Source organism: Nomascus leucogenys, chromosome 12 (assembly GCF_006542625.1).
Source record: "Nomascus leucogenys isolate Asia chromosome 12, Asia_NLE_v1, whole genome shotgun sequence".
Classification (NCBI taxonomy): Eukaryota; Metazoa; Chordata; class Mammalia; order Primates; family Hylobatidae; genus Nomascus; species Nomascus leucogenys.
In genome coordinates this window covers 67,904,620-67,921,669 of record NC_044392.1, presented here as the reverse complement: position 1 = coordinate 67,921,669, position 17,050 = coordinate 67,904,620, and the positions used below count along the sequence as shown (strand labels likewise).

The window sequence follows — 17,050 nt, the reverse complement described above, 5'->3', positions numbered from 1 at the left end:
GCATGCTCTTTCCTTAGTGGTGTAGAAAGTAAACATGAAGATGTGGGCTCTAAGTTATAAAGGCCATACTTAAGTGGTTCAAGATCCTTATCTTCCCCAAATGTGCAGTTTATTTAGTGCTAAACCTTCAGCGGATATTGTGCACGTTATAAATCAACAAGAATGTCTTCATTCGGCCAAAATCAGGGATAAGGATGACATGCCATTGCTTACCAACTGCTACTGAGCAACACAGAACACAATAGAATCAAAATATAAAGAACTGTTCAGGTAATACAAGCAGGTCTGTGCACAAAAGCTCATATACATGTATCAGTATATGTGTACGCGCATGCATGGGGGTGGGGATGTAGAAACCAAAGCAAGTCCTAGAGGTCTGAGAACTTGAATCTTGCCTAGCATTACCTCACTTGGCATGGCATTTAGCTTGCTTCTAGATTTCTGGGCAAATATCCTTTTAAGATTGTAAGATTCTGGTAAGGTGCCCTGAAACTTGAAATGCTTACATAAATGTAAACAAAAAATATCTCCTCAAATTTTACAATTAAAATAGTCTGGCAAATCATAAGGAAGTAGTCTATTTCAGAAATGGGAGTTACACTTGATACAACTGGAAGTAGAAAGCACCAAATAGTAGAGGTCAAAGATGTAGAGGAATGGAGGAAAGTAGGGGAAACTGATATGGTGAGGACATCATCTACAAGACAAGGTCTGAGGGGCTGGAAGAACAACAGAGCTCCACAGGGAAGTGTGGGGATGGAAGTGGATCCCCAGACTATTTGAGACTACCTCTTCATGACAAACAGTTAAGAATAACACATGAAAGTTATTTTTCCATTTGTGTTCTTCATACATGTTGACTGACTTTTGGTTGAAGATATGATACATCAGTTATTTCAAGAAAATAAGGATATAAAAGCTGGAAAAGCAAAAAAAAAATAAATAAGGCCAATATTCTTAAAGAATACAAAAGAGTGTTAAAATAGGGATCTGGAACCCCCTAAGGAAATAGGATTTTTTTGAAGTACACCACAATTTTAGCTAGCATATTTTTACTCACAGGAATGTTGATGAATACTGAATCAAATTCTGCTGCTGTTAGAAATCTTTTTAGTGGTGCCATGAAATACTACCAGGAAATAAGAAGAAAACAGTAATTAAGTATAACTTGTCCTCATCTATATAATAGTTTTTCATAAACAAACAACAAATATTTTTTGAAAGTCAATTGTTGATCAGCATTATAAACACCAAAAGTGCAGAAACTATTTTCTCTAACTTAAAGACTTTACACTTGAATAGATATATAAAGATATAAATACAAGCTAATATTAATACATTTAAAGTATAAAATAAAATGATTTAGACAATAAATGCTTCCAAAAGGAAGGAAGAAAAGAACACTATTGTCTGAGTTGGCAAACAATGGCAACATTTTGGAGACGTATATGAAGACTTACACAGTAACATCTCCCAAATGTTTTGTGGAGATTCTAGATCCCTCAGATCAATAATCTATGTGTGCAATTTATGAATTATTCCTTGAGAATTTAGTTTCTGACCTACCATATCTCTTTCATTCTCGGTATCCGTGCAGAGGATCCTTCCGGTACTGGTCTCTCAGTTCCTTGACCACAAATAATCTTGTGCTCCACCCTAGCTCAACTCCCAAATCTGATGGCCATTCTCACAGACCTTGTCATTATCAACAACTTCATATGCTCCATAGCACTAATTTCAAGGAATTGGGTCAGCCAGTCCACTAACCGTCCCACCTCTGTCATGTCCTCATTTCCCTCCTAACCCAGTTTATACTCCATGAATCACTTCCCTGTAAATCCTCTTACCCTCTCTTCTTCCATTGTGCTTTTCTAGAAAAACAAACACCCTGATCAAGTCTAACTTGCCACATATTTTGTGACTGTATCTAAGAAGTTAACCATGGACATTACCGATCGTCTAATTTTAAATATGACCACAAAACTCAACTGGGCCTGTAACGCTACATAGTGCTACTACACTTCCCTAGTCAATCTACTCTTCTACTCTTCTAAACAATGCTTGCATACTTTCACTTCTTTCCCTAACCTGTAAATGTGAGAGTCTGGAGAGGTGGCCTCAAACCTCTTCCCTAACATGCATTCACTAGGGTGATCTCACTTAGTCCCAGGGCCTTAATGCCATTGTGTGATGATAATGGCCCAATCTACTTGTCAATTCAATCTTTCCCCTTAATGCCTGATTCATATACCTAACACCTTTCTCAACAAATCCCATTCAAAGTCTAATATGTATCACAAATTTCACATGTTCCAACAGACTCCTGATTCCCAAACCTGTCCTTCCCCACCTCTGTAATCTTCACCATTCGTGCAGTTGCTCATGCCAAAACCTACCAGTCATCCTTGACTCCTCTTTTTTTCACATCCTTTACTTAATTCATCATTCAATCCAGTTGGCTCTGTTTAAAATTTACTCAGAATATGACTACCCATACCACCATTTTTGTCAACTTGATTAACTTAATTTTCTTCTAATTCTTATCTTAGTTACCACTCTTGCCTCACAAGAGCCAGAATGAGAGGTTAAAGACTTAAATCACATCATGTCACTTCTGCTCACAACACTTCCCAATGTCCTGCATGGCCTAGAGGCCCACCAGCTCTCCCACCTCATGCTCAGTCCCCTTCCCTCATTCTGCTCTAGCCACACTGGACTGCTGCTGTCCTTGAAGCACGTGCTGAACACTTTCCAATCAGAGGGGCTGTCTCAGGAATTATCTTCATTGGCATATGCACACAGCTTACACCCTCAGTTCACTTAGCTGCCCACTTAATCTTGTCACACAGGGCTTCTGCTACCACTCTTTATAAAATGCCACCAGCCCTCCCCCCCATTACTCTCTATCTTATGCCCCTGCCTTATTTTTCTTCAGAAAACTTATGACCATCTGGCATATTTATTTGCTTACATTCTAAATCCTCCCATGGGAAAAAGTGTCATGAGAATCAGAATACTGTTGTATTTATTACTATATCCTTAGTCCCTGAAACAGTGCCATTCCAGTACTAAGACATCCATAAATAGTTGTAAAATGAATAAATCTGCTTTGAGATCTTTAAATACAAAGTTCTCCTAAAAATTGTAATACACATACACACATTCAGAAGAAACAGTGAGTCTAACATATTAACTATATTAGGCAGTATTTGGGCATCAAAAATAATACCTGATGACTTACTTTTTCTATTGACTCCAAAGTTTCTGTATATTTTTCTTCTGTCTGCTTAATTTCTGCTAGACAACAACTTCGTATATCATTTTCTGGACATTTCTGCAGTTAGAATTATCAAAATAAAATGATTTAATAAAATCATATATTAACCTATCAGGAAGTAGAGATCAAAAGCATTGCTGACTTTCTTAAACTTTCCTTTCTAATAAAACACATAATTGAAAGACATCTAACTGCATTTTGTGAGGTATCTTTGCTGTTTTTATAAAAATCTTGAACAATGTAATGACAAAGATTTAGATGATTAAAAAATAAGCTTCTGAATGTAGACACTCTAAGTTAAAACATCTCTTACTAAAATGTTCATAAAGTTGGAAACACCATAAATGGTGTATGATTGTTTCCTTAATGTACAGCACATTTAACAAATGCTATAGAAATAACTCCAAAAACAATAAAAAGGTATTTGGTAATGTAAGTAAAGACCTTCAAATATTTTTTCCAACATTAACATCTTACTGCTTGACTTTTTAACTAAGTATTTAAGACTGGAAGTCGTAGAGCACAACACTAAAATCAAGGATTCTGGAATCTGATGGAATTAGGTTCAACACCAGTTTTCTTGTTAGCTTTTCTTTTCTTTTCTCTCTTTTTTTTTTTTTTTTGAGACAGAGTCTCGCTCTGTCGCCCAGGCTGGAGTGCAGTGGTGCGATCTCGGCTCACTGCAACCTCCGCCTCCTGGGTTCACGCCATTCTCCTGCCTCAGCTTCCAGGCGCCCGCCGCCATGCCCCGCTAATTTTTTGTATTTTTTAGTAGAGACAAGGTTTCACCGTGTTAGCCAGGATGGTCTTGATCTCTTGACCTCGTGCTTTGCCTGCCTCGGCCTCTCAGAGTGCTGGGATTACAGGTGTGAGCCACCGCACCCAGCCTGTTGTTAGCTTTTCTGTGAACGAATCACTAAATTTCTCTGACTCAGAGAATTCTGAGTCAGAATTACAGTACCAACCCCAATGAATGGTAAATGAGATAAACAGTGTAAAGCACTTAGCACTTTTCCAAGTGCACAAGAAGAGTCCTGTCCATCTAAATTATTATCACTGCTCACCCCATCAGCTGAGTGAGGACTGCCCTTGGGGGAGACAGTGAAGAATGCACTGGCACTCAATGCAGTTAACAATTACAGGAGGCACAGATGATATTCAGTCACCTAAAAATGTTCTGAAAATGCTGCCACAGATGGGCTGTCAGCCTATGCGATGGTTAAACCACACTTTCATTATATTTCCCAAACACAGGCAGGTAACGTGTTTCCATTCCACAGAAGCTACTGGACAACCCACCAGCCTTTTATTAAAAGTAGGAACATAGAGAGAGCTAAGCACATTCATCAAAGCACTGTGGAAACAAAAATTACCAAACAGCTGGTAAAGAAAAGTCTTTAATATACAAGAAAAAGTTATTAAGAACCTAAGCAACTGACTTTTTTTGTTGTTGTTTCAAATTGTAAATGAGAAAATAATCCAAAGTAATCCTTTCTGAATGTTCTGGATATATTAATGGCAGATAAGGTTTTGAGGGCTCATATTGGCTATGACAATATCTGAAACCAAATTTATAAATGAGTAGGAAAATCAGGAGACTTATGAAACAAAAGAAAAATGGTACCTCATATTAACACTTAACAAATGTGAAGAAATACTCTTTAATATATATTTATCTTATATCAGATTTAAAGGGAAAAATTTACCTGTGTTATAAGAAATTTACTTTTGGCCGGGCGCGGTGGCTCACGCTTGTAATCCCAGCACTTTGGGAGGCCGAGGCGGGCGGATCATGAGGTCAGGAGATCGAGACCACAGTGAAACCCCGTCTCTACTAAAAATACAAAAAATTAGCCGGGCATGGTGGCGGGCACCTGTAGTCCCAGCTACTCGGAGAGGCTGAGACAGGAGAATGGCGTGAACCCGGGAGGCGGAGATTGCAGTGAGCTGAGACTGCGCCACTGCACTCCAGCCTGGGCAACAGAGCAAGACTCCATCTCGGAAAAAAAAAAAAAAAAAAAAAAAGAAATTTACTTTTATAAGCGTATAATTTCATGATTCCCTAAAATTCTATTCTACTACCACCCTGCCATTATTTAACTGGGTGGCACTTCATTTCTCTCTCAGACTTTGTTTCCTTACTGGTGAAATGAAAAGATTAGACCAAAGATTCCCTACGGTTGTTTTGAACTCTGAAAGGCCATGCACATGTCTCCAAATGCAGTAACAAGTCATAATTATATAGTTATAAGCAAGCAAAGGTTAAAAAAAATCCCAGCAGAAGTTGCATAAATTATTATGTTAATTAGTCCTTCCTAATAAAATATTCAGAGTAACTTTAAAAACAAGCAAAAGTCCTACGGGCTGATGTGCTTCCTCTGCCTTCATTAAGTCCTCATAGACTTCTCCACCTTCATCTTCCCCATAAACACAGTCATAGAGATCTTCTTCATCTTCCACAAGGGTTTCACTACAACAAAGGATATGATACAAGGTCATTTTCTATTATGCAGTAAATGCAATAGCTACAAATAGCCTACTGGATTTTAGTAAAAAATCCAGAAAGGAAATAAAATGGAATTATTGGGAAGAGTTCAAAAGGTTACATTACAACTCTGTCCCTCTTAATAAGTACAACGACAAACAACTACAGAATCCAACAACGAGGGCAGTGGCAGCTATCATTTACTGGGTAGTTACTATGTATAAGCACAAAAATAATTATTCTACATATATTATCTTACATAATTCACCCAACATTAATGATCAGGTATGCATTATTATTTAATCCATTAAAGAGATGAGGAAGTTGAAAGACCAAAAGGCTATCTGACTTTAAAAATAACCCAGGTAGTCACTGGCAGATCCAATATTTAAAACCAAGTCTGTCTTAACTCTCAGTGTTTTACCTGCTCTATCATACTGCCTCCCACTTTTCATATTTCAAGACCTCAGTTTCATCAACTGTATTAGTGGGCACAATATGGAGAAGACAGGAGAGTTAAATTGTATCTAATATGTCATAAGTAGTCTTATAAAAGCATCAGTTACTGCAGTGTTATAATCAGCATCTAATCCAGTGGTTTTCAAAACATGTTCTTTCAGGCCCATTCAGAGGAAACCCACCAGTCCCCCACCAACCAGACCCTTCCTTTATCTGTTTCATATTCAGAGCCATAAGTAACATAAAGACAGATGAGGAAAGGAACAGACAGACATAGGACACTGGGACAACCAGACTTGGTGAACACTGAGAATAAGGGAGAGAGGAGGAAGGAAGAGGAAGGAGCTTTGTACTTTGGGACACTAGGGAGATGGTGAGCCATATTGGCAGTAACATAATTTCCATACTGAGGGGTTTGGACAGGCAATCTGGCCAGAGAACATTAGGGCAGGTAAATTGGTTTGCACATTCTCTGTACCACATCAAAGGATAGGAAGGTCTGGCGAGTTCATGAGGGAGCTGAGATATAAAATGATGAAAAAACAGGTTCTGCATTGGAGGGGATCCTGTTCTGAAGAAAAATAGACTGAAATTAATTTCCCTGGCACTCCTAATCCCAGCACTCCTGCTTGTCATCCCTAGTATGACCACCTCTGCAAAAAAGTCAACCTTGCTGAAGTCCTACATTTGACTATTTCCCATGACGGTAAAGGAATGAATCATATAAATTTGCACAGACTTTTCTCTATTTTTTTTTTTTGTTGTTGTTGTTTGGGGAACAGAGTCTCACTGTGTTTCCCAGGCTGGAGTACGGTGGTGCAGTCTTGGCTCACTGCAGCCTCCACCTCCCGGGTTCCAGCGATTCTTCTGCCTTGGCCTCCTGGGTAGCTGGAATTACAGGCACGCGCCACCATGCCCAGCTAATTTTTGTATTTTTAGTAGAGACAGGGTTTCACCATGTTGGCCAGGCTGGTCTCAAACTCCTGACCTCAGGTGATCTGCCCACCTCAGCCTCCCAAAATGTTAGGATTACAGGCGTGAGCCACCACACCTGGCCGACTTTTCTCCATTTTAAGACCTGTAAGAATGACATGCATGTGTGAGTGCATGCGTGCATGCAAGTGCACAAACGCAAACACACACACAAGACTGGTCTAGAACTGTTTGGCTTTTGTTATTCAATGGTTTACTAAAGCTGCTTTTCTTGCTAACAGCTTAGTCAACAATTTCTGATTTCTGAGCCAGGAAAGAAAAAAGCTGTGATATTTTTCAAATGGTCAATAAATCAACAACAATCGACATGTAGGGCCACCTACATACGGGCATGTCTGGCACCCTGATACTAAAAGGACACTGTACAGGGTAGCCATTACCTGCCCTCTCCACTCCATCCTGTGGCTTTCTCCCCAACTTAGGAAACAATGATTGCCTCCACAGTGGGGACCAGGCCAGTATTTATTCCAAGGGCTTCCCTTTGGGTGAATGCAGCCCCAAAAGTTAGAGTTAAGTATATTTACCCATAGAAATTGAAATAAAGCTGAGAATAAAAATCAAGCTGTCACAGCAAACTCAAAACCAAGCATTTCTAGGGATAATACATTTGCTTTCTTTTTTTTTTTTTTTTAAGATAACCCTACTTCACCTTTTATCCCAGAACTTTGGGAGGCCAAGGTGGGTAGACTGCTTGCGCCCAGGAGTTGGAGACCAGCCTTGGCATATTAAATAAATATTTTTTTTAATCCTGCAAATACATTTGGACCTTTGGCCACCAGGTAGAAATTTAAAGCAGACTGCCTCTCACAGAGCAAGGGCTGGCATCTCAGAGCAGCCAATTCAGGAAACCAAGGTTTTCTCCAAATTTAGCTAGGAATGCATCCTCACTGGATTTATCCTGACATCAACTCTGCCTAAATAACATCAGTGAAAAGAACAAAATGGGGAAGCTATAAAAATTTATAGGTGTAAGTCACCACTGGTATGGGTTAAAAAAGAATGTCGGCTGGGCACAGTGGTTCACGCCTCTAGTCCCAGCACGTTGGGACACCGAGGCAGGTGGATCACAAGGTCAGGAGTTCAAGATCATCCTGGCTACCACGGTGAAACTCTGTCTCTACTAAAAATAAAAAATTAACTGGGCGCAGTGGCAGGCACCTGTAAGCCCTGCTACTTGGGAGCCTGAGGCAGGAGAATCACTTGAACCTAGGAGGCGGAGGTTGCAGTGAGCTGAGATCGTGCCACCACACTCTAGCCTGGGTGCCAGAGCAAGACTCTGTCACAAAAAAAAAAAGAATAGCATCACAGCACTAGAAATTAAACACTCTCCTTAAACAATCTGAGTACATTACCAATAATCTTAGTCACTTTATGAAGATTACAACCAATTCAATAAAACAACTGGTACTATCTTGCTTACTGTTGGTGAGTTCTTAGAGATTTTAAGAGATAAGAAACTATTCTTAATAGATATTTAAAATATGAGACTGAAAGGTCATTCTCAAGGCCACCTACCCTGGAAAGAGCTGCTGGCCATCCATCATGTGGCTGCAGTGGGCGTGCTCACCCCCTCTACTCTTCTACTAAAAGCTCTGAGAGAGATCTGGAAGTTGGGGCTGTGACTAACAACCTCTGCTCTAGAATAAGAAGTGTCTGAGTTCAAATCCAAAGACTACAATTTACTAGCAATATTACCCTCAGCAAGTAACTAGGCTTTTCAAAATTCAGTTTTCTCACTTTTAAACTGTGAAGATATAATAACAACCTAGTAATACTGTGGTATTACATAAGCTAGTGCATATAACCTGGTTAGCACACAAATGGAAACTCAGTAAGCTCTTATTATTATTGCCAGGTGTAATTCCTGGCAAACAGTAGATGCTAGATGCAGTTTTGACTTATTAATTTAGAAAACAAATACTTATTGACTACCTACTATATGCCAGACACTGTGAAGTTCTAGGAATACAGCCATGAACAAGGCAAAGTCCCACACCTCACAAAAGTGTACCTTCTAATGAGGAGACAAACAATAAATGAAGCAAACCAAGACTGTCTCAGGCATTGGCAAACGCTGTAAAAACACAGCAATGTGAGGGGGTGGTGGCAATTTTAGACAGGGTAGTCAGAGAAGGCCTCTCTGTAGAGCAATCTGAGCAAAGACTTGAACGCTGAGGGATCAGTCAAACAGGCAGAAAGAATAGCAGGTGTAAAGGTCACAAGGCCAAAACAAGCCCAGTGTGTTGGGTGTATGAGGAAGGATAAATGAATGAATGGATGAAGTTCCATAGCATTTGAATCTGTCTTGGGGCATAATCTATTTCTTATTATGATTCTTTGCAAACATGCCTGATCCAAGCCATCAGTTCCTTGAGGAGTAAGGATCACGTATGTATTTATTCGTAATCTGTACAAGTCACTCAATCAGCAGAAGATAATTGGCTGCAAGGACCTTTTGCCTCTCTTGACTATTAAATAATAGAGCCCAAAAAGATTCTCTGTTCAGAATAAACACCGCCTACTAAAACATCCTGAATAGCTCCAACCCACACTTATCTCTCCCTTCCTTGAACTTATAAGGCATGCACTATGTGTCCCACAACTCCAGCAGCAGATTGTCTCTTTTAAATTGTTCCCTAATTGTCTAACTCCAATTTTATCTACTACTTCTATTATGCCTTTGAGAAACTTAGAAATTTTACTTCATTGGAGTAAGTTTCTTAATTCTTCATGGGGACACAAAACAGGAACTAAAAACCAGTTGAAGTACATTTTCTTGTAAAGCTTTCCATAGCCAGTTTAAGGTTAATCAGTAATTAAGCCACTTTTCCTCCTTCAGATAGCTTACTTTAACATCCACAGTTAAAACCCACAATGGACGCATAAATTGGCAGTGGCTAAATTTCGCTCAAAATTTTCAACATACTCTATTAAATCAGGAAGGCCTTTGTAGATGTCTTCATCATTAATGCTTTCTTCTGTTGGGAAGGGCCTAGGAAGAGGGAAAAACAAAACAAAACAAAAAAACAAACCCATGAGTGAATGAGCAGCAATCAGGCTGGGCATTTATCTCTCACTAAATATGTAAGTTGTCTGCTGCCAAAATGGTCAAATCAGTCACCATGTCTAACAATGTCTAGGGCCTTCCCTAAAGTGCCTGCTCAGTGGCTTTGTCTGGGGTTCCCCTAGGGAGGCTGTAACACCTGCCACCTGAAATCATCTGAAGCAATTACAGCTGGTCACCACAGTCACATGTGCAGGGGGTCATAATAACGTGCTTATCTGATCTCCCACCTGACACATACCTGCAGGGTCACCTCACCCACTGCAGCATCCCAAGTCAGACAACAAACAGCTGTGCATGTACCCTTGCCTTCAGCACCCTCTCTTTTCAGCTATGGGATCTGGTAACAAATAATTTGTAACAATCAACCTTCCATGGCTCCGTTCACTAGTGTAGATGAAAACTAGTGGAAGACAAAAACATTGTGCCCTTTACATATACAGTCATTGACCCTGACATTTCTGCTCAGACTTTAGGGTATTTAAGCTGTATTTTTTATTTTCACTTATTAGACAAATGAGTCAACCAGACCTTGGGGAGAATAGAGTGTTTTCTTTGCTCCCTATTCAAGAAAATCACACTTGAATGTATCTCCTGTTCCCACTGTGTGGCTTCCTTGTTTGCATCATGGTACTATGTCCTTTTTTCATAACTGCCTTAAATTTATGTCTAACGAAATCACAGTAAGCATACTGTGCCAAAAATTCTACTCTTTTCAGGCAGCCAGCATACCACGTGTTTCATAAAAACAAGAGGATCCATCAAAATAATAAATAAGCTTTAAATAATTACTAGTTATATTAAAGAGCAGAGTTTCACATTAAATTATGGATTAATACCGAAGACATTTGAGACTAGGTTTTTCAAATAAATCAGCGTGTGAGAAATGTGGTCTCAAAATCATTTTTTATAAATTAAGGCACATTTTATTATGCAAGTTCATTGTAGAAAATATATATGAAAAAAATTAAAAAGGAGAAAAATCTTCTGACTTACATTTTTCAGAATCAATATATAAAAATTTGATCATGCTTTTAAAAATCTGTTTACATATAATAACATAAAATATATATTGACATGAAAGGTATGCATGTATTGAAGAGCAAATTAGGAGTTACACATTTATCCAGCTGACAGACCACATACATAGAAACCTGCCAAATTCATGGTCCATTTCTGAGAAAGGTCCTGTACCAGCAGGGCATCTTTCCTGAGCTCACTGTGCTTTGTAGCCAGTGCAGAGAACCCCGCTAAGTCCTGCGTGGATCCTCTTTCCCTCAGAATGTGAATGTGAGCTGGACACAGAAAAATGGCTGTGATGGCTGGAGACAGAAATATGGAGGACTGAATAAAGAAGGTAAAAAAAAAATCCATTCCATTTCCATGAAACCAGGCTGAGTAGAGACTATTTTTCTTTATTTCCTAATGTTACTTATATAATACATCTTTACTGACTGATCTAACTTAAGTATGTAGTATCTGAAACAGAGAAGGCTCAACACAACATACACATCTATGTTTTTATGCTTATCAACTGCATAATACTCTATGGCAAGGAGATGCCATAGTATATTTAACCAATTTACTTCCAGGTTTTTAATTTACTATTGAACCTTCAATACGCACTCTTGTACACGTTTTATACTTGTCTGATTATTTCTTAAACTCCTAAAAGCTATGAGTTATTATTATATTCTACTCTACAGGAAATAAACATATTACATCTTATAAATATTTATTTACTTAAGCATTTGTGTTTACTTTAATGAATCATATGTACAGAAATGTTGGAGGAAAGTTAAAAAAAAAAAAAAAAAGAACCACACCAGTGACAGTCACCTGTGAATTGAGAACAATGTTTAGCCAATGTGTTATTCAACTCTATCAATAAGTTCTACCTTGCTCAATTAATTTCAAATGTGTACGGGATACTTACATACCAGGCACTCTTCATGAATGAGACATAGTACCTGTGTGCAAGGTGCTTCACAAACAGTAACCATTTCATAAAGAATCATTACACTGAACTCAGTGGGACACATGGACAACGAAAACAGAGCTTACCTGATTCCTGTGGCCAATGCTATAGGTGTTCGAGAAAGTCGTGATAATGTTTCTATAACCTGAGAAAAGAGGAAAATACTAATTAGATATGTAGTTCAGAAAATGTAAGATTTCTTTTTCCAAAACTTTTTCAATCTAATATTAACCACAGCAGCAGAAACATAAATTTGCAGATGTCAAAGACGTGCAGAATGAGAAAGGTTGTGATTGGGAAGTATAAATCCCTGGATTATAATTTTTTTCTTTCTTTTTTTTCCCATTTTTTATTTTTTTTATTTTTTATTTTTTTATTTTATTTTGCACACAAAACAATAAACATTTTCTAAAAGTACATACGAACAAAAAGATGCATATCAAACATATTAGGAAGGTTGCACATGGGAAGACGGGGAATAGAAATGGGGGGTGGGAATTAAAGAAAATAAATGAGAGAGGGACTTTGTATGGGAAGTGAGGAGCGCCTCTGCCCGGCCGCCCCGTCTGGGAAGTGAGGAGCACCTCTGCCTGGCCGCCCCGTCTGGGATGTGGGGAGCGCCTCTGCCCGGCCGCCCCGTCTGGGAGGTCTACCACAGAGGCCAGAAGCAATGTGGGGGCTGGACGTGGTGGCTCACGCCTGTAGTCCCAGTACTCTGGGAGGCTGAGGCGGGTTGATCGCTTGAGGCTAGGAGCTCGAGACCAGCCTGGCCAACATGGTGAAACATATGAAATATACAACTGTCAAACCAACCAACGAACCAAGTGACAACAAAACAGGTCTACCCTGGAGTCGTACTCTAATTTTTTCTATTTTCCTCCCTTTCTGATCCTTTATCCCACTTTCTTTTTCTTCCTCTTCCTTCTCCTTCTTCTTTGTCAAATAGAGGATTGAGTTATTATCATTGATCCATACAAAGTCTCTCTCATTTATTTTCCTTTCTTTATTAATTTAAGCAGATTACTAACCCACTTGAGTTGTGGATTCTTTATCAGTATAACACAAAGTTAGCCTGGGTGGCCCCAAGCAACTTATATCTCTACTTTTACAGAATCTGAAAGATTCTGGAAAGCTGTATTCTCCAGTATAGTACCCACTAGCCACATGAGGATATTTAAATTAAATTTTAAAAACAAAAATCCCAGTTCTGCAGTTGCACTAGCCACATTTTAAGCGTTCAGTAGCCACACACATGTGGCCACTGTAATGAACTACACAGTTGTCAAAAATTTCCGTCATCACAGAAAGTTCTATTGGATAGTCCTGCTATATAGCAAAAAGCAGGTGAGACTGTGGGTGGGCTCTTGGGCCAGACCACCTGAGTCTAAATCCTCAGCTTACCATTTATTGGCCAGGTACTTTTGGGTAAAATACTTAACTTCTCTGAGCTTTTGTTTCATCGTCTAGATAACGCCTACAATAATAGTTAGATTATTAACAATCATTACATTATCGTGAGGATTAAATAAGCTAGCACGTAAACTATTTAAATAGTAGCTATTCTGTATAATCACCAACTTTAAGGAAATTGCCTTAATTTAATTCTGAGTGTTTTCAGAAAAAGTTTTCTAAATTAACCTTAATTATGTTTCAAAGATTCCTTATAAAGATCTTCAGTGCCTAAATCTAAATGTTAAATGTACTCTGCTAGCAACTTTACCCTTCTTTCAATCTTTGGTCCTAAGATTGTCTCTTTCGAAGACTTAGTGAGAAAGCCATTTATCTAAAATGTATTTTTCTCATAAAGTCCGTTCTTGTTTGTTTGTTTCTTTTTTGAGACAGAGTCTCACTCTGTTGCGCAGACTGGAGTACAGTGGTGCGATATTGGCTCACTACAACCTCTGCCTCCCAGGTTCAAGTGATTGTCATGCCTCAGCCTCTCAAGTAGCTGGGATTACAGGCACACACCACCATGCCTGGCTAATGTTTGTATTTTTAGTAGAGATGCAGTTTTGCTATGTTGGCCAGGCTGGTCTCAGACTCCTGGCCTCAAGTGATCCACCTGCCTTGGCCTCCCAAAGTGCTGGGATTATAGGTGTGAGCCACCGTGCCCAGCCATAAAGTCTATTTTTATGATAACAGATATAACGCATCCTAACTCTCAAAATTTTAACAAACACAACTTAAAGAGGTTCTACCATAAGGCTTATTCAGAATGATAGTAAAAAGCGAGAAAAGGCAAAAATCTGTTTCTAAATAAGGTAATCTAATTCCTTACTTCAGAGACAGGAACATAAAAATGAAGTCTCCAGTACCTGTAGAAGGTTCATGAGAGTCCTAGCCACACATACACTTATATCTCACCCACTTCAGGAACTGGTACCATATATATATGGTTGTAGTTAGAAACTCCTGGCTTTGGAGTAAGAATACCTGGAGCCCTGACTCACAAGTTTTCAGCTATGCTCACCTTTATGAGCCTCTGTAAAATGCAGATAATAGCTAACTGCTTCATGGAGTTACTAAAAGAATTAAATGAGATCATGCCCATCATATGCTTAACTCAGTAAGTGTGAATTTTTATTATCATGTAAAATAAAGTTATTATACAAAGATAACATTTAATTGAATTACATGTAGATGATGGCAATGTATTGCATTCTTGAAAACTGCAAAAAGGTTACATTTTAAGTGTTCTCACCACAATAAAATTAAAAAGATGTGATGTAATACATATGTTAATTAGCTCCAGTTAACCATTCCATAATGTATACATATTTCAAACCAACATGTTGCACAAGACCAATACATATAATTTTTATTTGTTAATTTAAAAAAAATTAAGAAAACTTGTTACATAAACAAAAGAGAAGGGAGCAAAACTCTTTAGGATAGTTCCAAAGGGTTAGAAAGAGGCAAAGGACATGGTGACTAGATGAGCTAATTTACTGACCCCAAAATTGTATATTCTAACCCTAGCCCCCTGCTGTCAGACTAGAAAAAGAAAAGAAAATACAATTGAAACCCTTCATGCAATTTCTTCCTGGTTAACTATGTTGAACATCTAATGTCAAAACATATACAACCAATCAGATAAAACTTGATATTGATTAATTCCCCATAATAAAGATAAAGCATTGTCAGTGAGTTTGTAAATTCAGAAGATCAAGAATGAATACTAATAAATTTATCAAAATTAACTAATTCAAAATAAAAGTAGTCACTTACTAAAATACCAAAATTATTCACTATTAGGTGAAAAGTCCAACTTTGGGGAGGTTCTGGAAATCAGTACAGTACAGTATCCAGACCCTTGAATTAACTACATTGCTTTACTTTAGCATGCATCTTATCCTAATATATCACTGTTAGAAAGCTATGGGGTGAAATCTGCCTCTGATTCTACTTTACGCTGTGGTCCCAGCATATATCACTACTTAATAACAAGAAAAAGAGCAATAGCAGTGCTACGGCTATGTCTTTTATTATTGCTATTCTATTACGTATTTTATATAGCAATGCATTTTACTCCTTGGGGATATTTTCTATAATAACTATGATGTATCTACAAAATTAGAATGCATTTTCTATTCCTTTTCCCCCACCAACAACCAGCACAATGACAACCCCTCCCCTACACACCGCCTCTCTCAGAAAACTATGGCTTGATTTTTTTCATGAGTGTCCACCAGAGGGAGCCAGATGATAGTTTATTAGTTTAGCCTTGCATTGAATGTGTTTTATAAGGACAAACATTTCTGAAAATCAACAAGCTGAGACCAACTCCTATTTTCTGCTTAACAGGGGTTATTTATTACTATTCACTAATAGAAAAATAACAAATATACAAATTCAGCAGATGAGGAGGAATGGAAAGACAGCATGCAGTGTATCCTAAAGTGAGTGAGAACTGGCACCCAGTTTTGTGTCTATCCTATTGTACTTTGAGTCCATCCGTTAACTCTAAGTTTAGCCAAAGCAAATAAAGACTGTTTAGTCAATGTGGTGTTTTTAGAACAATGTGTATTCTATAAAGGCGAAGTGTATCCGGATTTGGAATAGACAAGTACACAAACTAATGCCAGATTCTTAAATCCTCTTTGTGGGGATTCTGACCTGCCATTGGAAACATCCATTCAAGAATTTTTACAAAAGAAAACATCTCCAAGGACACTAAGAAGACTATTTTCCTGCAACATATTAATTTCTAACTTGTTACCACAAAATAATAGGAAATTCTGAGATACATTAACTCCCAGAAACAGACATAGCTAGTAACAATACCTGCAAGTCAATAGGCCAACAACCAACTAGAGTAAATCCATGTCATGAATTTTTTCTTTCTTTCCCTTTGTCTATCCCTTGGTGAGTAAGAAGAGTGGCATCCGTAAAGAAATGAAAATCATCCTGGATAACATAAATAAGAGCTATTCTGTGAGGCAGGTGGGAAAGGTAGGCAAAGGGTTCTGCAAATCTGCTTTAGAAGGGTGGCTTATATTCCAGAAGCTAGGAAGGACCATTGCGAAAGTGTGGGAAGGACAATCACAGGGTCAAAACTGCCTTTTTAAAGCAAAGTGAAGGGCAGACTAGGGTAGAGGATACAGGGAACAGACAAGGGGCCAGGAGACCAACTGAGGGGGCTGTCTCAACCACCCAAGTGAGAGGTGAGGCACTGGAACCAAGATGGCTGCAGTAGAGACAGGCAAGTAGTGGAAATGGGAGGAGTATTCAGGAATAGTAGTTGACGCTGTGTGAGGACTAAGGGAAGAAGAACCAAGGATGACCTGGGCAAGC

General features: G+C 38.6%; 1 protein-coding gene across 2 annotated transcripts in view; it reads right to left on the bottom strand.

Moving 5' to 3' along the window:
• The window catches only part of VAV3 (vav guanine nucleotide exchange factor 3), a 396,199-nt gene that overhangs the window by 195,520 nt on the left and 183,629 nt on the right, over positions 1 to 17,050 (bottom strand). For both annotated transcript variants that reach the window (XM_030824967.1, XM_030824966.1), the window contains exons 3-7: positions 12,343 to 12,401; positions 10,141 to 10,206; positions 5,639 to 5,747; positions 3,242 to 3,334; positions 1,061 to 1,129 (exon numbers count right to left, since the gene is read on the bottom strand). In XM_030824967.1, the coding sequence (XP_030680827.1) occupies positions 1,061 to 1,129; positions 3,242 to 3,334; positions 5,639 to 5,747; positions 10,141 to 10,206; positions 12,343 to 12,401 (396 nt within the window). The remainder of the gene's footprint in view (positions 1 to 1,060; positions 1,130 to 3,241; positions 3,335 to 5,638; positions 5,748 to 10,140; positions 10,207 to 12,342; positions 12,402 to 17,050) is intronic.